The sequence below is a fragment of the Lutjanus erythropterus genome, chromosome 16 (assembly GCF_056507025.1).
Source record: "Lutjanus erythropterus isolate fLutEry1 chromosome 16, fLutEry1.hap2, whole genome shotgun sequence".
Classification (NCBI taxonomy): Eukaryota; Metazoa; Chordata; class Actinopteri; order Lutjaniformes; family Lutjanidae; genus Lutjanus; species Lutjanus erythropterus.
The window spans coordinates 28287442-28308487 of record NC_139332.1 but is presented as its reverse complement, the minus strand read 5'-3'; the positions used below and the strand labels follow the sequence as shown (position 1 = coordinate 28308487).

At 40.3% G+C, this 21046-nt stretch overlaps 2 protein-coding genes across 2 annotated transcripts in view; both read right to left on the bottom strand.

Annotated features, from left to right (window-relative positions):
• Positions 1-9496: 9496 nt before the first annotated feature.
• gdf6b (growth differentiation factor 6b) lies at positions 9497-15240 on the bottom strand. The gene is made up of 2 exons (XM_084738776.1): positions 14835-15240; positions 9497-10702 (listed from the first exon to the last, which is right to left on the bottom strand). Exons 1-2 carry the CDS (start codon positions 15178-15180, stop codon positions 9810-9812), a joined length of 1239 nt encoding a protein of 412 aa, XP_084594902.1. The 5' UTR covers positions 15181-15240; the 3' UTR covers positions 9497-9809.
• A 796-nt stretch (positions 15241-16036) lies between these two features.
• Positions 16037-21046, bottom strand: part of pkhd1l1.1 (PKHD1 like 1, tandem duplicate 1) — a 49589-nt gene continuing 44579 nt past the window's right edge. Inside the window, exons 69-77 of the mRNA XM_084738619.1 lie at positions 20741-20973; positions 20234-20398; positions 19987-20144; positions 19716-19851; positions 18518-18862; positions 18275-18426; positions 18016-18162; positions 17317-17470; positions 16037-16893 (exon numbers count right to left, since the gene is read on the bottom strand). Coding sequence (XP_084594745.1) covers positions 16610-16893; positions 17317-17470; positions 18016-18162; positions 18275-18426; positions 18518-18862; positions 19716-19851; positions 19987-20144; positions 20234-20398; positions 20741-20973 — 1774 coding nt within the window. The 3' untranslated portion in view covers positions 16037-16609. The remainder of the gene's footprint in view (positions 16894-17316; positions 17471-18015; positions 18163-18274; positions 18427-18517; positions 18863-19715; positions 19852-19986; positions 20145-20233; positions 20399-20740; positions 20974-21046) is intronic.

Genomic DNA, 21046 nt, shown 5'->3' with positions numbered 1-21046 from the left:
TCTTTTCGGCGTCTCCCTCGTAAAAGGAGGCACTCTGCTGATTTTTACTGTATAAAGGTCAGTTTATTCCTCATGTTTAGTGCCGCTCAGACTGTGAAAACTTCATCCTGCATTCATGTGGTGTGTGGAAAAAGGAGTTTCTAATTGGGAAAATTCAGGTGAACGCCCCCTAAAGTCGTAGCAACTCGCAAAGTCTGGGTTTTTGTCTGTTTGTCAGTTTGGTCAATAACCAGGATGCACAGACATTTTTGAGATCCTGAGGTGTAAACAACAGAATGACGTGCATGTATGTTTGCTTTGATTGGCTGAACTTGTGGGAAGTAACAATTGTTGTCAAACTTGCTGAAAAGTTGCAGCTGTTGTGCAGAATTTGCGTTAATTGTTGTGATTGCAACTTCCTGGACGCCTCATATGCTGCATGATAGGATCAGAAGGTGTTGGGTATTATATTATAACCTCAAGTTTCTGTCTGTCAAGTTTCTGTGGATGACCGGGCGTGAAATATGGAATGAAACAAAGTTAAATTAATATGATTTATGCAGGGGAAATAAACAGTTGGCTGATGCTATCATGCCTACTTTTATTTCACTAAAATTTTACTTTAATCTTGATCCTAATCATTTGCTTCCCCTGTTATTGTTAAGGATAGATAATAATTGGTATTTTTGATGCTACTCAAATCTGAATAGTATCAAAAATGAGAGGAAGAGAGGAAACAATTTTCCAGTGAATGAGATTACATGAGAGAGAAAAGGACAGACAGATTATATCAAGTTCAAAGAGAGGACTTAGATTTCAGTTAAGACAACTTTGACTCCGTCCTGTTCTGTCTCTCATATCCCCTCGCTGTAACCTCCATCTCTATGTTCTTTGGATGCACATGTTATGTTCCTACACTTTGAACAAGATCCTGCGGTTTTGTTCCCATACTTGATCTCTGCGGCCTCTAACAGATTGTGACCTCTGGTGAAGGTTTCATGAGGGGGCAGCGGGGGCAGATCTACATTTTTTAGACGTCTTAAAGACTCACATTATCCACAACACTTCTTAAGGCTAAAGTTTTATAGAGATTGGAAAGATCCCGATACCACTCCTTCTTCTCTGATGCACTGGAGGGGAAGAGCACAAGAGCCAGCAGGAGTGTGTGTGTGTGTGTGTGTGTGTGTGTGTGTGTGTGTGTGTGTGTGTGTGTGTGTGTGTGTGTGTGTGTGTTCGTGAATGAGACACAAACAGAGAAAAAACAGAAGGACAGGAAGAGAGGAGGAGACAGAGAGAAAGATTGAAAGACATCATATATAACTGAGGAGCAGCCAGCGCAGGTGTAAGTCATCCTGCTGATGGAGGTGGAGGAAGTATTCAGTTCTGGTACCAAAGTAAAAGTACTAATACCACACTGTGAGAAAGTAAAAGTCCTGTATTCAAAAGTATTATCAGCTAAATGAAGTATGAAAAGTCAAAGTGCTCATTCTGCAGTTTTTTTTTCCATTTTTTTTTCCATTTGAAAACTGGCCACCATTCACTTACATTGTTTAGGAGACAGCAATGCATCATGTTCTATAAGACCATCACATGTTTGTAGCATTACTGTTCGGTGAGAGTCACGTATCGCTAGATAGTTTATTTCACCTAAGAAATAGGGGAATTTTCTCAGCCCATAAAGGAACGCTTGAAAAATAAAATTCAAAATCACCAAATTTGGAGATACATGTTTTGTTGTTGTTGTTGTTGTTTTTTAATCTGCTAATTTGGAAAGCATCTAGTAACTTAAGACAAATGTTTTGCAGTAAAAAGTGCACTTTTACAGTTTTTCTGAAATAACAGATCTTGCTGATTTTTGCCTTTAGACTCAATGACGGGGTTTACTTTGTGTGGACTTAACGACATGTTCCTGACTTCCATGTTACAAGAAAAAAGGTCAGTGTTGCAGTCGTCCTCGTCTACTTTTGTTCCTGCTCCCCCCTACCACTGATTGATGTCACCAGTCACCGTTCAAGTCCAAACTGCACGGTCCAACCTTTCAGTTTGCAGTATGGTAATTAAATACTCTGACACATGCCAGCTTGCAGACTGAAATCACTTGATCACTTTTTAAACTTTCTCAGTGTTGTTGAAGAACCCCATTGTCCCATAAACGCTGCGATGCAAAGGCAGACATGGGGAAACTCCTCACAGCTGATTCAAATTATAAGAAATTATGGGCAGTGGTGCAACCAGCTGCAGGGACGTCCTGGAAAACACTTGTGACAGGGGCTTTCCAGTATCACACTTCAACTGATGTCCACTAGAACATAACTGAATCAGTACATATAGTGTAGATGTAAAGTATGACATATAATGTGGGGGACAAGGATCTGTAGGTGTGATATGCTTATAGTATCACCACAACAAAGTCATAAATCCAAACCCTGAGAGGTTTTCTCTGCGTTCCAACAAGTGACATTCAAGAAGACGCTGTTTGTCAGCAGCAACGACCCACAGAGGACGCACCTGTCTCCTCTGACCTCCTTCTCCAGCGTCACTTTGCTTTCTCACTCAGCTGTGTAATCCCTCTCCTCTGAGTCTGCACACAGCCGCAAAGATCACACAGCTTCGCTTAAATTTTAATCACGTCTGAGTTCAAAAGTCCAGTAAATTTAAATGCTAGAGGTAAGAATAGCTCAGTAACAAAACCCCAGTTTATGTATCATTATTATAATTTATTTATTTATCATGAAAAATAGTGTTCCTTACTGTGCATATTTCAATATATTCACCCCAACAACAAATGTCTTCTTACGGCGTTTACAATTTATATTTATATTTATATTTCATGGATTACTGTTAATGTTGATTAAAAGACCAAAAAGAAGATAAGATAAGATAAGATAAGATAAGATAAGATAAGATAAGATAAGATAAGATAAGATAAGATCCTTTATTGATCTCCTAAGGGGAAATTCAGGTGTTGCAGTAGAACAAAAAAGAACAAAAATAAATAGTTAGAAGTATATTGAATAAAAAATAACAACAAAAATAAAACAGAAACCATGCAATTTCAGCTTGCAAATATTACAGTATATTTGGTCCAGTATTTGGACTCCATCTAACACACTGCAAATATTGTTTAAATTTAATACTGTGAACTTATTGTCCTTAGACAATATAGACAAATTTTATGTTTTCACATTTTTTTATTATCAGTTATCTATTTTCTCTTAGTGCTTCTTGACTTGCAGTAGCTGCAGTTACCTTTATTTATATTTTATTGTATTGTGTTTATTGTTATGCATTAAAAAGAAGAAGAAGAAGAAAAAAGAAAAGTAGCAGGGTCCGTTTTGGAAATAAATTCAGACCGATAGATACTGATACGTGATCCAGCATCTTAGGCAACCTGATCCAAACAGAAACACCTGTCTGTAAAATCAGTCCCTCCAGGATTTGGGCCTAAAATGTGTGATTTCACAGCAGTTTTTCAAAAAAAAATGTGATGCATGGTTCAATGTTTTTAGGCATTTTTTTGCAACGAAACTGTTGGAACAAAGTGACATTTGCAAATAAAAGTTCTTTTTTTTTTTACCAGGATAATCAATCATATCAAAGCTTACTGGGAAACAGAGGAAAACCTGAAAAGAGCAAGACCCTGCAACAAAGACTACAAATAAAAAAGTTTACTCAACAAACAGGAGTAACAAGTGAGTTCCCTCGTGTGTCAGTCAGAGGGATTTGAGGCTGCTGTCATCTGACTCCACAGAGAGGATTTCCCCTCTAAAGCCTCTAACAGGCTGCGTTCAGCAGAGCAAACACAGAGGTCAAGATGGCAACACATCACTTTTGCCCTCGACTAAAAGCAAACAAGGGAGACAAGAGCTGGAATTATATCTGGCAAATACTGTCTCAGACTTCTGGGACTACACTTTTCTAAAAAAGGTTTTTCCTGATGTTTTACCAAGAACCATTTGCTTCTGAAGAACCCTTTGTTGAAGAGAAGTATTCTCAAGGGTCCTTCGTAAGACTAAAGGCCCTTTTCATCCAAAGAACCCTTTTTGGAAGAAACAGAATGAATGATCCTCGAAGAACTCTTTCATCAAAGGTTTTTTGTCCCATAATATAAAAATGTTCACTGTAGAACCCCCCCAGGGTCCCATGCAACCAAATGAGCTCTGGTTCTTGAACCGGTTCTGTTCAACATCCTTGGAACCTTGGTACTGTCTGGTGAACCAGCCCACATTTCCGCCAGTTTGAGTGGAACCATAGTAATGAAGAACGTCACCAACAGAGGGCGCTGCACGATGCAGAACAACCTGTAGAATATGACACGCCCACTTTGGTTCCCAAAGGAAACCTGCTATTTTTGGTTCCACCTGGAAACCAAGTTGTTGGAAATGATCAGTTCAAAACGGGGCACTTGAACTGTAACAGGGGTGGTTCCATGTTGGTGGCAAAGGCCTGTCATCGTGTTCTACATAGAACCCTTCTGATATAGAAAGGTTCTCTGTAGAACAGCCTTGGTAGGTTCTAGATAAGAAAACCCTTGGAATGTAAAAAAGTTCTCAATAGACTCTACTCTGTTGTAGATAAAAAAAAACCTGGAATATAAATAGGTTCTCAGCAGAACCCTCACAGTGTGTTCTAGATAAAACCCTTGGAATATAATACAAGTTCTCAGCAGAACCCTCCTGAATGAGTTCTAGATAAAGCTCTCTGTAGAATCTCCTCACTCTGTTCCAGATAAGACCCATAGAATAAAAAAACGTTCCCCTGTGGAACCCCTCTCAGTGTGTTCTCAGTAAAACCTCCTGGCTGGGTTCTTGTTGGCACACTTAGAAGGTGGAAAAGTTCTGCAAAAAATCTCCAGAGAGAAGAGAGAATCATTACACCATGGAGAAGGGTTCTCTGTAGAACCTTTCTGAATGTGTACTTGTTTCTTCAGCAGACACCTTCTCGCAGATCTCGGTGCTCGTTTCTTTATCCCCTTCTTATATTTCTTTTCCTCCCGACATGTGTGAAACATTTACCATCACAGGAGAACCCTGCAAGAAAACAGAGAGAACACGAGCCCCTCGTTAATCCCCCCCCCTCCGATAACAACTGTTGAATCCTGCACTCGATTTACACCCGTCTTTGTTTCCCCTGCAAATATTTTTCCTCCATCTCACAGCAAATCTGCCACGGCGAGACACAGTGCAGAAACGCCTCCGTACGCCACTATAGAGGACGGTACATTCCAGTCTTTTGTCCTCGGCTGGCCGTTCAGAGCAGCTGCTTCACGCCGCCCCTTTTTTATATCTCACCTTGTTGTTTGGGGTAGTGACAGCGAGGCCCTCACAGAGCATCACACACATTCCTTCCCCTCGCCCCCTTCCCTCCCCTCTTGATTGCCGTCCTTTTCTAAAGAGGGGGGACGTGTACGTTGTTTAATGTCCACAGCCCCCGGAGACAATGCCCCACTTGACCTTTGACCCCGGTGAGGAAAAGGCAGGCTTAATCTGATGTTGAGATCCTCCACTGCCATTGTCTGCAGAGCTGGAGATCCAATGTGGCTCTAGACTAAAGAAGGGGGGGGTTTAGTCACTACATCTGCCCAACAATTTGTTTGTCACATATTGCCCCCCCCCCCACCTCCTCTCGACCTCCAGCACACACACACACAGAGACACAGCCCACCCAGAGAAGATGGCGCTCTTTCCACTTGTCTGCTGACCCTGTTTTCACCCTGCAAACTGTCACTCATCCTGCTCGTCCCTTTGACACCACAGAAGAAGACTCATGAGTCTGTAGGGTCCTGACCGCTCGTAGGTACAGTTCTTCAATACTTTGTTACTGTACTTAAGTAGACTTTTCAGGTACTTTTCTGTACTTTACTTTATTTATTTTAACTACTTTTACATTAACATTTTAACACAAATATCTATACTTTCTGCTCCTTAGATTTTCAAAACAGGCTCATTATTTTAGTTTTAAGACATTCTATTTTACATAATTGTGTGCTTCCCTCCCAACATCAAGACCGAACAAAAGGAAAAGACAATTTCTTGTGTATCCATCAGTGCATATCACACATGACAGACACAATAAGGTGAAAATGATGTAAAAGGTGTAACAAGACAAAAAAGACAAAAACAATGTAACAAGATGAAAAAGATGTAACAATATGCAAACAATGTAACAAGACATAAATTATGCAACAATACAACAACAATGCAAAAGACAAAAAGGACAAAAAGACACAAGATGAAAAAGACGTAACAAGACCAAAACAATGTAAAAGACTTTAATGAGATGAAAACGATGCTACAAGGAGAGAAGGATGTAACAGGACGTAGACAACATAACAGACAAAAACAACGCAACAAGACAAAAGCAGCGTAAAGACATAACACAATGAAAAACATGTAACAAGACTAAAACCAAACAAAAACTGGGGGCCCCTTTGTCGGATGTTTGTGTAGAAGTTAAGTTTTAGCCCTTTTTACTCTTAAAGTGCACCAGACTGATGCATTTAAGTGTTAAATTCATGCCCCAGACCACCTTGGAGGATTTAGGATTCCCCCACCATAGTTTCACAAATCAGGGGCCCCAAAAAGCTGCTTCTTTGTATTTCACAAAATGACAAACAATGTCTTTAAATAATCAGTTTGAGCTGTGCGAGTAACAACACAGATCTGGCCTTATACTGTTTTCTTTTTTTTAGCCTGACAATTTTCATATAGTTTTGCTTATTTTTAACATTTATTGGGTTGTTTTTCCTGCTATTGTGTATTTTTTTTTTAACATTTTTTAATTTTTTTTTTGTTATAACTACTTTTTAAAATGTTGTTTTACTCACCGATGAGTCTGTTTTGAGGTCCGTCTTTGCTGAGCTGCAAGACAAACTTCATGCAGGACAATAAAGACTGAACTGCAGGTCTTGTAGTTGATCATTTAAATGTACAGATCATCAAATATTCTGACTAAATTGACCTTAAAGAGGCTGTGTGGCCTGGGTGCTGCTGTTGTGCACGTTGGAAAATCTGTCCTACACTAAATGCAACGGGACCTACTCTACTGTTCCATATCAATATGGCTACCATAAAAATGACCAGGATAAGTGAAATAAAAAGGATAGCATTGTGACCATGTGTAAAAAAAAAAATTAGAAGCATTGTAATAAAAAGCAGTAAAATGCCCCCCCCCCAAAAAAAGTAAAAATATTAATCAATCCACACTTCAACAAGAAAGCATTTTAAGTTCAAGACATTTTAATTTTCCTGTTATTCTACACATCTTACGGTTCACACAGTTTATAAGAATAGATTCATTTGGTTAAACAATTTAACTGATTATTTCACTCTGTAAAAATACATTCTGCTTTAATACTGTGTCACATGGCTGGATGCAGGAGAGCAAAGAGTCCAAGAAAATATAAGCATTGTGGCATGACACTGAATTATCAATTTCACCTTACTGACAGTCAGTATAATATATTATTTTCAGATTCCAGTAAATAATGCAAAATACAAAATATAAGAGGCTAAAATGTGCTACTAATGTTTTAAACAACAGTATAGCCTAAAAAAAAGGTTCACCAAACAAAAACAATGTTTTTTCTGTGGTGAGTAATTATTTCCTATTAATATATACAACAAAAAACAACGATGATAGTACAGTATTTCACAGTCTGTGAGCAGAACGTAGCTGTCACGTTTCATTACCAAAACATCGCCCATATGTGTTTATTTGAACCTGAACATCCAGATGTGTGACTCATGCCGTCTGGAAGTTGTAATGGAACAAAGCGGACAATAAAAATGAAATAACTTACCCATAGAACATAAATTATTATTTCCGTATCAAATATTTACACATGGTACCTTTGAACATCAGTGCATCACAGACAAAATTATGCAACTCCTCAACAACAACAAAAAAAAGAACAAAGTAAACTGGTGAGGAAACCCTGCGTTGGTTTTTGGTGGGAATGTAGCGACGGTGGTTCAGTCTCCAGCACTCGAGGACGTTCCCTGAGTCGTAGGCCATGTCAAGTGCTGAGAATCCGATTTTTAATCCCGGCAGAGATGTCACGTAAGAAGAAAAATAATGGTTACCTGAAGTGGTAGGAAAAAACAGGCCACACAAAGTCTAATCAATCAGTTTGGTCCAGTCATGAAATGTCCTAAATTCAAGAACAAACGCCAAAGTTCAGTTTTTTTGTGCAGACGATATGCCAATCCTTCCCATTTAAAAAAAATGTCAGGTGATGTACTATACCTGACATTTACTCATTTTATTTCAGTTACACTCTTATTTATTTTACCTCACACGCTTCTTATATTCCTATTGGTAAACTGTTGGTATCAATTATCTTATTTTATCTTATCTTTCCTTCCTTTTAAATTTTTTTTAATTCCCATGTCTTATTATTTTCCTGGTCGATTGTTGGTCTTATTTTATCTTACCTTATTTTATTTTATAATTGTTTTTTACTCCAGTATTTTTACACATCTGTGATATATAAATAAAGTTTTGCTTGCTTGCTATAAAGAGTGGGAAAGTCCACACATCGAGGAGGTGGTCAAAGAAACTTTCATCCCGGAGGCTGTGGTTTGTCTCTCGTGTGAAATCAAAAAGTCAACATCTTTTAAAATTTTAAGCTAAATAACATTGTGCATTACATTGTCAAAAATATTGATTTATCGATACATAATGATTCTGAAGATTTGAAACTGATTCAACCCTTATTTCCCGCAGTTACTTTTAAAGGCCTGATCTAATGAGAACAAAAAACAATGTTTCCAAAATGGTTATGATTTCTTGTTGTCATGATATAGCTTTGTTATATTTATCTTTTAATAATAAAAAAAAAGAATAAAAAAAGCAACCTTGTGTCAAGTTTTCCCCCATGGTATCAAAATGGTATTGAGCGTTGATATTTTTCATGGTATTGACTGATCTTTTCCTTACCTAAGTAGTTTTGTTGCCGACCGTTTCACAACATTAACCACGTTTTTATTTTGTTACCGTGACGACAAAAGTCACCTGACTGTGGATCTGCTCTCCATGGAAGTTAATGGGAAGGATTGGTGCATGCACTGCGCACAATTAGAAAGTGTAAAGTTGTTTTATTTGTAATTAGATGACCATCTAACATCATCACAACGTCACATAAATTAAATGCTCATATTCATGTAACTTTTCATAGTTGTAGGAGTCTAACATTATGCTCCCGTCTAACAAGTCAGACAGTAGGTGGTAAAAGGACCCTTATTTTTGGCAATTATTTTATAAGAACAGGTTTGTTTTCCTTAAATGGGGGATATTAACTGTGTCTCTTTTAAAGGAATAGCTCAGCAGTTTTTTTCCCCCAAAAACAATGTTATGGTTTTTGAAAAAAGCCAGGCTAGCTGTTTCCCCTGTTTCCAGTCTTTATTGCTAAGCTAAGCTAACAGGCTGCTGCCAGCAGCTTTATATTTATTGTACCGACATGAGATTGGTATCATGTTCTTGTCTAACTCTCAGCAAGAAAGCAATTGTATGTATTTGCCAAAATGTTTAATTATTTTTTAAACCTTTTGTTTTGTTGACATAAGAGAACATTTTTCAACATTTTTATCATCCTTGATTATGCAGTCACGGTAGCGTTGAAGTGTCAAGGCAAGAACATATGGAAAAAACAAGACAACAAATGTTTTGAGGTATTAAACATGACCTTGACGGGTGCATGGTTAGGAAATGCATCAGTAAGTTTTTTACAGTCTCCATCTTGGCAAACAAATCAAGCAAGTTTTCCTTCCGCCACACAGACTGTCATGCTGTCCGGAGGTCAACGTGAAGCGCTACACCTGTCAGAGCTACTACCTACAGCCACACGACTCCACCACCATGTCCTCGTACTGTTTGTACACCACATTGTTTCCTGAGTCGATGTAGAGGATGCTGATGGGGCTGAGCTTGGACGGGGCGCAGCAGCTGGGCGGCATGTTGCTGGGGTTCATTGAATTCATCAGAGTCTGGATGATGGCGTGGTTGGTCGGCTCCAGGTGGGAGCGCAGCGGGAAGTCGCACACCCCCTCGCAGTGGTACGCCTCATAATCCAGCGGGGCGATGATCCAGTCGTCCCAGCCCAGGTCTCTGAAGTTGACGTGCAGCGGCTTCTTGCTGCACCTGGATTTTGACTTCTTGCCGTGTCTCTTCCCGTGGCGGGTTTTGGAAGCTGCCGTCCTCCTCCTCCTGCTTGCTTTGGTGCGGGGGCCCCTGTCTTTGGCCTTCCTCTCGAGACCCAGCAGCGCCCTGCCCTCCCTCCTCTCACTGAAGAGGGTCTGCCTCTTCTTCGACCTGGTGAACACCACTAAGATGGCTTTCTTCTGCTGCGGCCTGCCGTGCCGGTGCAGGCCCAGCAGGTGCAGGTCCAGCTCCCTCTCGGGGTTGTCCAGCATGGCCCGGAGCTCCAGGCAGAAGTGCTTCCCCGGGCTCAGGTGCTGCTGCTCCTTGAATATTTCCCACACGTCCAACACCTCCCACTTTGGCCTCTGGGAGTCCTGCAGGTCGAGCGTTTTGGAGTCGAGCAGCTGCCGGTCATGGCAGGAGAGGAGCTGGATGTCAACGGGCTCTGTTTCCGATATCCTGAAATTTCCAGACACTTTGGTGTATATCCTGAGCTCGGCTCCCAGCACCTCCGCTTTTTTGGAGAGGGTTGAGACGTCGAACAGATACTGCTGTCTCCTCAGAGGGGAGAGTGGGAGGTCATCTGTGAAAAGCATTAAAAACAGCGGGGTCAGATCACGCATTCTCACGGAGATGATGTGCATACCACAGAGATGTGGAATCTGACAGGAAAAATCCCACTACTGTCTGCACTGGATTAATCTGAGAGACAAAGTATGAGTCACAGGAGTTCAATCAATCCAACCTACACACACACACACACACACACACACACACACACACACACACACACACACACATACTACTACTACTGTTCAACAATTTGGAATCACCTGTTATACTGATGTTTCTCCTCTTCCCTTTAATTATGACTATTAAACAGATAAAAATACTACAATTCAGGCACCAAATATATTTACATTTAAAATAGTCTTGACCTAAAAAAAACAATGAAAACTTCCATTTAATCGATGTTCCCACAATGAAGAATACTGTTGTAACAATTTCCCCCCAAAATACTCTTTGATGTTGAATTTAATTTCCAGCTCAGAAAAGTCCAAAAGCCTAAGATAATGTCCTCAAATGTGTTGTTTTTTTTCCACAAGCCAAAGATGTTTAGTTAATTGTCATAAAGGATTAAAGAAACCAGAAAATATCCACATTAAACAAGCTGAAATGCCCGCCAGTTATCAAAATATTTTGCAATTTATTTCATAATTGATTAATCATTGCAGTTCTAATGACAATGGTGCAATTAGGCTCTAAATATTTTGGGAAGTCGTTTTTGTTTGGGCCCTCTGCACAGAATAAATGAACTGATTGGACTGATGCAGATACCGGCAAACCTTTGCCCTTTGTTAAAAATACTTTATATAGAATATATAAATAAATGCATTCTTTGCACTGATCCTTCAAAAGAGTTCAACACTTGTGACAAAGATATGTAATGGAAGCAGGATATTATACGTTATATATATGTTCCCGTGACGTCAAAATTGATGTTTAAACGTTTTTATCACATATGTTTATATGTGTGCCAGTGTCTGGTCCAACAATGACAAAAAAGTCATTTGGTAGATATTTTTAATGGTATTAAAAGTTTGTCTTTCCTGGAAAACGATTAAAAAACTTTTTTATGGCTCATCCTGCACTCGAGGGTATTACTAAATTTGTGTTCAATGAAAAACTTTCTCACTTATGATGCAGTGAAGCGTGGAAGGAGAAAACATTCCCGCTCTGGAGCAGCAGTATTTCTGAGGGCCGGGCCTCAACGTTATTCACTTATTTTCTTAACGCAGCTTCAGTGCTACTGTCTACTATAAACACCCATCAATGTCCGCGACACATTCTGCTTTAAATGCTCATTTTTTTCATAAGCAATAAGCCCTCCAGAGACTGTTTCACGGTCCAAAATGATATCAGGGTACAAAATAGTCAGGTTTAATAAATAAATGAATAAATAAAATAAAATAAAAAACAAATAGTATATTCTGTTAAATAAAAATCTTCATATCGGAACACATATGCCGATACAGATATAGACCGATATAGCTGGGGGCAACAGTAACTCACTGAATACCTCTGATCAGAAACAAGCTAGAGTGATGACACTTACTCTGCACATGCTCAGTAGGATTCTCTCTCTCTGCTTGTGAACAAGAGCAGGATCATTTCACTGCCGCAGACATTTTCAACAAAAATCTGATTTTCAAATATGAAAGTTACTTTTTAGACATTCAGTATTTGTCTTCTGAAATCTTCTAAAGTTTAGATGACTTCGTATTTAAACTTAACTCGTTTATCTCTGGGTTTTGGGATAAAAGTTCACATGAACAAACTTTGCTTATTAAACTGTTACTTGCTAGAATATGAGATTTTATCATGGCTGCAAGATCTTTGAGCCATTTTCTTTCAAAGTCAATCACTTCACATAATTAAATCTAGTTACCACTAAAATAGTTGCCTATTCTTCTGCAAAAATATAAACAGATTTTTACTTTGAATGCAAACAACTGTACTGGCGTATGTTAGCCAATAAATATCAGCTATAATAATATCTGATTTGACAGACTGTCAAAGCAATTTATTTAAATTCTCAGGCAAAATGCTCTATAAAAGCTTAAACATATTTGTGAAGTCAGAACTGTTGTTTGTTTTCGTTGTCATGGTGATGTCAGTGAGGTTCAGAGCTGTGAATATTAAATCTCACTATATCCCAGCCTTTCTTACCTTCAGGTGTGCATAAACTGCAGGTTATATAAACTTCTTTTTAAAATAAAAAAAATGTTAAATTATTGGTTATGTTATTGGTATTGGTCATGAGAAGCAGGTGATTATCAGTTATTGTTAACAGCCAAAAAAAAAACAAAAAAACATATTGTGCCTTAAGATACTACAGCAGTAATGTGATTACTTCTAGGTGTGCTTTATTTTAAGATAATGTTTGTTAATATGACATAATATTTTCTTCAGTGTTACAGTTGCCCCCACCGAGGAGGGAACAACCTTGACGTCTTGCGTTAGATTTAATATTACAGTCTTGTCCTTATTTGTGAAATTATATCATGTGTATTATTAATTTGTGCACATACATATGTTCAAAAGGTGACTAGTGCATTTCAAGTTAGGGCCCGACAAAATAGTGATATTATATTGATTCTGTGGTATCAGTGTTGTCTTTTCCTGGTTTCAAAGGCTGCATAACAGTTTAGTGATGTAATTTTCTGAACTTACCAGACTGTTCTATTATTTACCTTTACCCGCTTAGTCATTATATCCACTTTACTGATGATTATTTATCAAAAATCATTATTTTAATATTTTGTGAAAGCACCAATGTCCATATCGCCCAGCAGTAACTACTTTATACACTGTTGAGTCGTTCCTAGCAAACATGAGACGTCTGCCAGACGTGCCATATCTGTATGTCTGCAGGACATGCAAATCAGGTTCAAAATAGCAATAACTGGCTAGAAGATTTTTCGATATTTATGGATGTACAAGACAGGTGCAGGAAACTGACATGTGATTAATTAATTTATACAATTCATTAACAATGTATTTATTGTTGCTAATGTGTGAGAGAGAATTTTATGTGCCAAATTAAGGCTGACACTACTGTGGACGCTGACACTGGACGTTCAAAAGAAGTCAGAAAAAGACATCAGAAAAACTTAAATTCCAGCTCCTCAGTGGACGTCTTTTGAGAATTTACAGTATTATTTTAGAGAAAATGTGCATGTCAAGATATATGTATATCCATACTTGCCAACCTTGAGACCTCAACATTAGGGAGGCTTTCACTGCCACAAAAAAATTTGTTTTAGAGACGCTGTATTCTGGTGAATGAAAATATCACTGCAGCAGCATTTTTACGCTGAATACTTTTAATTCTCAGGAAAGAATACGGGATAACATGTCCTGTGCAAAATGCGGCCCGGGGGCCGGATGTGGCCCAGTGAAAGGTTTCATGTTGCCCACAAGGAACATCACAGAAATACCAAAAATGAAAAATCTAGCCAAGACAGTCAATAGCATTTTGCTTACCATTAAGCCGTTATCAGTCCCTGATTTTGAACGGGATCATTGCTGTGTGTGATAACGAACTGTACCTTTTATATTATTATTATACCCATGTTGCTAATGTTCTTCTTCTACTTTTGCTGCTATTATTGTTGCTACCTGTATGCAGCATGCATGATACACTGTAAATACACATCAAGTTTTGGATGTTGTCGACAAAATATTAGCCGACAATTCAACATGGCAGTTCAGAGAGGGTGAACCAGTACAGGTGCCTTGTGTGACCATTTCATTATGGGAGATTTGGCCGTTATTAGGACTTTATATTATATGTGTCTGGCCCACAGCAGCCTGATCAATTTTTCACGCAGCTCTTCATGTTCTGAACTTGCACAAATCTCTTTTTTTTTTGCCCCTGCTCCAAAAAGTAAATTGAGACTTTTAGAGTCATATGTGGCGTATAAACGTTGAACATGAATGAAAGGGGGAGAAAGTGTGAAAATCAGGATCATGGGAGGAAATAGGGAGAGGGCATCTCCTTGGAAAATCAGATTGTATATATGGAATAGCATAAAAATATTATTTCTAATCCATATCGCCTAACCCTTTATCAGGTAGTCTGTGAGTTATGGAGGAAAATGTAAAAACAAAATGTTACAATGGCCCCCGGTCTCCCCTACAGCTCCACATACCTTGCCCAATGTCCACGAAACTTGCGATGGTGTTGGCAGCTTTTGAAGACCTGAAGAAGCTGGCGTTGAGTCCCAGCCTCTCCGCCGTGGAGAAGGTCTTGTAAATGGACAGCATGTAGTCATGAGGCTCTACCGACTCTTTGGATGTCGCTTTACTGTTTCTGTCGCCGGACGGCGGCGCGTAAAACTCCTTGAAATATTTGGAAGCCTCCTGCGAATCAAAAATCCTCGACACCTTGCTGCTCTTCGGCGCAGCCGGAGGGAAAATGGCCAGAGCGTGAAAACACGGGATTTCCCAGACAAACACAAGAGTCCCGCAGAGGAAAGTGAAGTGATAGAAATCCATCCTCTGGTCTCGTCCTGAGCTGTGGCCGCAGGAGAGGGCGGGGGGGCGGGGGGGAGGAGGGCGACCACAACAGGCAAAGCCGGAGCTGAACTCTGCATCCACTCCTCCGCAGCAAGTGGCTGCTCCGCAAAGTGCGCACGGCTCCGGAGGACAGACGCAGCCGGGCGGTGCAAAGTTAAAAAGGAGGCGAGAACACGCCCACATTGTACTGTTTAACGTCGGGGCTAAATGGAGGGCGCAAATTAAGGCTGTAAAACTAATTGTTCCTCTGTCGGCCGTCGCCTCCCTCCTGGGGAGGCAGATGTGCGCTCAAAAGACGCTCGTCAACTTCTGCTGCGTTTGCGGACACCGACTTTTGGCTGAAAAACCTGCTGTCACAAAACCAAATGCTCTTTTTTTTTTCTTTAGTTTTTTTTTTTTTTTTGTCTTCGTTTCAGAAGTTCCTCTCTGCTCGGGCAGAACTTCAAATATCACTGCAGCCTCAAAGCGTCATGAATCCAGGATTTACGCGGAGTCTTCCGCCCTCTAGTGAAGCGCAAACATATCGCACCCGATCAAGGAGAGGAAACGTTCAGCCAATCAGCTTCCTTCAGCACCATGGACAGGGTCTTCAATCAGCATTTGACATTTTTTCCCTCTAGATTTTATTAACAATCATTACTCGATTCTGATTGGTCAGTTACAGCATTCCAAGGTCTGTTATTTCTGTATAACAGACCGTTGCTATGAAGAATAGACCGTTGCTATGGACACAGTTCTGATCATAGACTGGAGGAGTAATAAAACTCGCTTTTAAATCACTAAAATAATTTTTAAATGAATATTTTGGGTCATTTAAAAACTTGGACCATAATGATGTGTTTAACAAAGAAAAATAGAATTTATTGAAAAGAAAATATAGTTTCAAACATCATCAACAAAATGCAAACTTCACGTATTCCTTCACCTTGTTACAGATTCAAGTTAAGCCCTATTGCACCTGTTTTAAAATATAAAGTCTATATGGCTCTTGCACTTTGAGTGTAATCATATCAAACAGACATTAAAACATAATAAACCAGAAGAACTCAAAAGAAACACAGAGGGAGAGATGGATGCTTAGGTTTTGTTTGTTTAGAGGTCCAGAGTGTAAGATTTACAGGAATTTATTGGCAGCATATGTCAGAAATTATAAGTATGTTTTCATTAGTTTACAATCACTTAAAAATATGAATAATTGTTTTTATTAGCTTAGAATGAGGCTTTTGTATCTGCAAAGTCACTGCAAGATGCCTGTAAATCCTACACACTGGGTCCTTTTAAGGAAGAACCAGCCAAGTGCATAATTTATTCAGAGATTAGGTTTGTTTTATGAAACAGACTTGTTTGTGTTAAAGTGAATATATGTTGAGGTATCCTTCATAAACCATCTAAAGCTTCACAGAGCTGTCTAACATATGGGGATTCCTTCTGAGCAGCAGGCCACAGCGTAGATGACACTGACCAGACACAGGCTGCCGGCGGTCACGGCGGTGCTGGAGCTGAAGATGCTGTCGTCGGTGGTGGACGGCGGTTCGATCGTGGTCGAGGTGGTCGAGGTGGACGCGATGGACGTGGGCTCTGTGATGTTGCCGGTGGTCAGCGGGGGCTGGGTGGTCGGAGTGTTTTTGACGCTGAAGGCACGTGACTGAGCGCCCCACTCCTTCAGCGTGAAGACCATGGTCAGGTTCTCACCTGCAGGGATTGATGTGAACCAGTGTGAATGTCATTGATTAATAATGTTCGGGTCCAAGTTTTCACCAACTGCATTTTTTCACTAACCAAAATGGGACAATAACTATAAGACGTAATATATGATGACAAAAACTATGACAAAATCGAGAAAGAAGAAAGTGTGGTATGAAGGTTAGATGCACAGTATTGCTGCATGAGTCTGACTGTGCAAAAAATGTCAACATTTGGGAGAAAGAGAAGAACAGACACATGGATAAATTTCACATTTGGTGTCAGGGAAAACGAGATCCTTTGTAAACTGTGTGGAGCTACAATCACCGGTAAAAACACAACAAGCTTGAGGTGACATTAGCAGTCGAGTTGTCTTGAAATGCATGCAAACTTTAAATACAAACAACAGAATGAGTAGTCATGCAGACGTACCGCTGTTGAGGATGGACAGGTTGGTGTAGTTTGCCCAGCAGGTGCTGAACAGGATGGTGGTGTTTCCTTCCAGTCCGCCCACGCTGTTCCCACTGGAGTCCTTCAGGCTGGCTGTTACTGTGAGCGTCGTCACTCCCACAGAGATGCAGTTACCCTGCAGACATCAGCACAGGTCAGTGCTTACAGACAGCGGCTCACTTTTCCACAACTTAGTCTAAACCAGTGGTTTCCAAACTTTTTCCTCTTTCTATCACTGAGTAAACTGACAAACCGCCGACCAAGTGACATATGTTATGGATATTTATTCAATGCATAACAATAATAGCACAGAACAACTGATAAACTGTACAATTAATCCAAATAGTGAACACAAAAACTGCAGGAAGTTTGTGTAAAATGAGTGATTTGGATTTATTTTGAGCAGATTATTTTGTGTGGATATTGCATCTGAGAGTTTTTCTGATATTTATGAACATTTTATACAATTCTCTGTATCATGTATATTTATTCGGGCTCTTGTGTTCAAGTCTTCACTGTGCTCTTATCCTGTGAGATTGTTTTCAAACTTTACAGAGTAATAATATCTGATCCTGAGCTGATATAAATCAGTGTTTTTGCCCGTTCTCTGCCTTCAAACATCAAGTTTAGCAGCAGCTGTGCAGTGAGAGCGATCTGTCTAGAGGTGTATCTTTGTCTCACCTTATCGTCCACCGCCATGAGCCTGGGCTGCTGGTACAGAGGACCCACAAACTCCCCGGCTATCGGCTCCTGCATCAGCAGCAGGCTGTCCACGCTAGACACGAAACTCACTTTAGGCTCCTCCCTTGTCACCTCTCCTTTGGCCTCCTGAGATTTTAAAAGCAGGAAACCGTCGACCCGGTGAGCAAGCATGCAAATCTGACTTTTTGGTGCAGTTTTTACTAAAAAGACGTTGTTATAAGTAAGTCCTGACATTCACCTTGTTCCAGTCGGGGTCAGATGATGCAGGAGGAGGAGGGATGACGCCCATCGAAGACACGTTGAAGCCGATGGACTGACTCAGGTTTCCGGAAACTGCTGCCTGACCCAGATCGTCAGCGATGTTCTTCAACAACGTGAAGTCCTCCTCATCTGAGAGGACAAAACAGAGAGATGTTATGAGGGAGCTGGATCTGAATTTAAAGGCCAATGTTCTTTCTTCTCTTCTTCTTCTCCCACTGACCGTTGGTGCTGTTGGTGGTTTGCTGGACTGGGGGTTTCTTGATCTCCACCTCCACCTTCAGGCCCGTGGATCTCTTCCTGCGCCGTGCGCCTCCGTCCTCCCGGATGATCTTAGTGACTCGGATCATATTCGGGGGAACTTTGAGGAAAGCGGCGAGGTTCCGGACCAGGTTTTCTCCAAAGAACTGGTCCTCAGTCATGGTGGGCAGCTCGAAGGAGATGAAGAGAACCGGGGCGGTTCGGATCTCCACTGGTTTGGAGCCTCTCACCAAGACCTTCAACATCTTGAAGTCCTGGTCGAAGTAGTTGGTGCCCAATGTGGCATTGAGTTCAGGGACGTATTGACCTGGAGGGATAAAACAAAGAAAAATAGGAAATATATGATACTTAAAATAAAAAAAAACTTACATTTATTACTTCAACCTTTAATTTTTTACGCACGTCACATTTTACACACGATTCAAAAGTGCCTCATCTGTAACATCGACATTTGTGCTGAGAACTAAGAACACTGTGTCTTATTTTTTATAGATTATTGTTTTGTGGACAACTGGGCAGCATCTGATTATTTGTCAGTCTGTCAGTTGAATTCTTATACTGTCAACATCTACTGCAAAAAATATATGGTGTGCCTTGAAAACATTCAAAGAAGAATATTTATGTGTAAAGAATTAGCAGTAAATGACCTTAAACTTGTAAATTTAAATAGAATTGTCTCCATTGTAAAAATGAAAGAAAGAATGAAAGAAAAGTTTCAGAAAGAAGTTTTATAAATCTCTAGTCTGGTGTCAAAAACAGAAAAAATGTCCAAAAAGTAACATTTTCTTAATACAGTTGAAAAGAAAGACTACATCAAAACATGTTGGTGCATTCAGGTGCTTTTGGTAAGGTAGGAAAAACTAGTTTGTCACTCTGGAGAGCAACAAGTATGATTTGGATAAAAAAGTTATATTTCTCACAGAGCCTACTGCAGATTGTTTTTACTTTTTTATTACTATCTCAACTTTCACTTTTATGTAAATTGATCATTCTTTATTAAATCAATTTTGTACTAATTCGTCTTGACACGCTTGAAATACAAATAAACTAAAACTTAACTACATGTTCTGGTGTGTTTAATAGATGCTGCAGGTCGCAGCCTGCCTGTTTTGTTGCCTGAGCTGATTTATGTTTCCTGCACACACGTGATGCATCAGTACCTGAATAGACGGGCTTCTTCAGGGTGTAGTCAGTCTTGGCTGTGTTCCACTTCACGTTAGTCGGAGCGACCAGCTTGTTGTCAACGTACACATCCAACCGCTGTGGCTTGGAGTAGAAGACTGACACCACGATGCTCTGCACAAATCAAAAAACAAAAAAAGTCTTTAAATAAGTAACTGAGGTGAAGCTGAGCTGAAGTTTTTTATAAGAGCCACTTCTGTAGCTGAAAAACTAATGTTTAGAGTAGTTTTCTCCAGGTTGTGCACTGACCTCAGATTGATTGGCGTTGAGCATCATGAGGCGAAGTTTCTGAGGGCTGACGCTGGTGAAGAAGACATCGAAGGAGTGACCAGTGGCCACGATGCTGTGGAAGAGAGACACCCTCTTCTGGCAGGTGTAGCCCGAACACCAGCCGTGATCCTGAGGACCTGCACACGCAGACACGCAACTGAATTGAAGACACATCCTCTCTGTTTTCAGAGACCGTTTGGAGCTACAGAGGATCCGATCATCTTACCGTTGATCAGGTCCACGAAGCTGTTCCCGAGGACGGCGACGGGGGACAGACGTCTGGTCTCCGTGTCGGCGTCGAGGCTCTCGATCACCAGCATCCTGTAGTTCAGCCCGAAACACTTGTAGCTCTGCCAGGATCTCATGTATGTGCAGTTTTCCCTCATCACACCTGAGGACGCAATTTCGGCAGCCAGTTTATTTTCTGATATTTTAGCAGGAGGGTTGTGTTTGATTTTCTATCAGTTGACGTCATGACATTTACTAAAGTTTGAGTTTGATCTTAATTACCTTAAAATACAGTTTTGTCTCATTTCTAAAGAATGAGTAAATATGAAAAACTGTATCTGTGACAATAATAAGGCACAATTGAAACTGAATGGAACGACTTAAACGTATTACTTCTTTAAATACCAGTTCAGGTTCATTAGGAAATAGGAGAACAAAGAATCACTTAAAGGTGGTAAAAGTAAGTAGCTACTGTTTATTTTAAGCCCTCAGTTGTTCCTGTTACCTTTGTGCGGAGCGATCTGGTCCACGGGGATGCGGCTGCCGTTGGGGAACGTGAGCATGACTTTGGGGATGCGGTAGTCGCCCAGCCCCCTCCTGGGATCACCTCCCCACTCGTACTCGGACTGGGGCACCACAGTTCCCACCGCTCCCAGGAACGAACCGTCCACATCCTTCAGCATGCTCTTCTTCTTCGCGTCACACTCCATGTCCACACAGTCGGCTGGGTTCACTTTACTGAAGCACAAATACATCGAGTTATTGATTTTACTTTAAGATACACAAACAGCACAAACACTCATTTTTGTCA

Coding starts and splice junctions, on each gene's coding strand:
- gdf6b (XM_084738776.1), bottom strand. CDS start 15,180: ATGGATTTCTATCACTTCACTTTCCTCTGCGGGACTCTTGTGTTTGTC. Junction 10,703..14,834: donor TTTCGTGGACATTGGGCAAG/GTATGTGGAGCT, acceptor TGCTTTTCACAG/ATGACCTCCCACTCTCCCCT.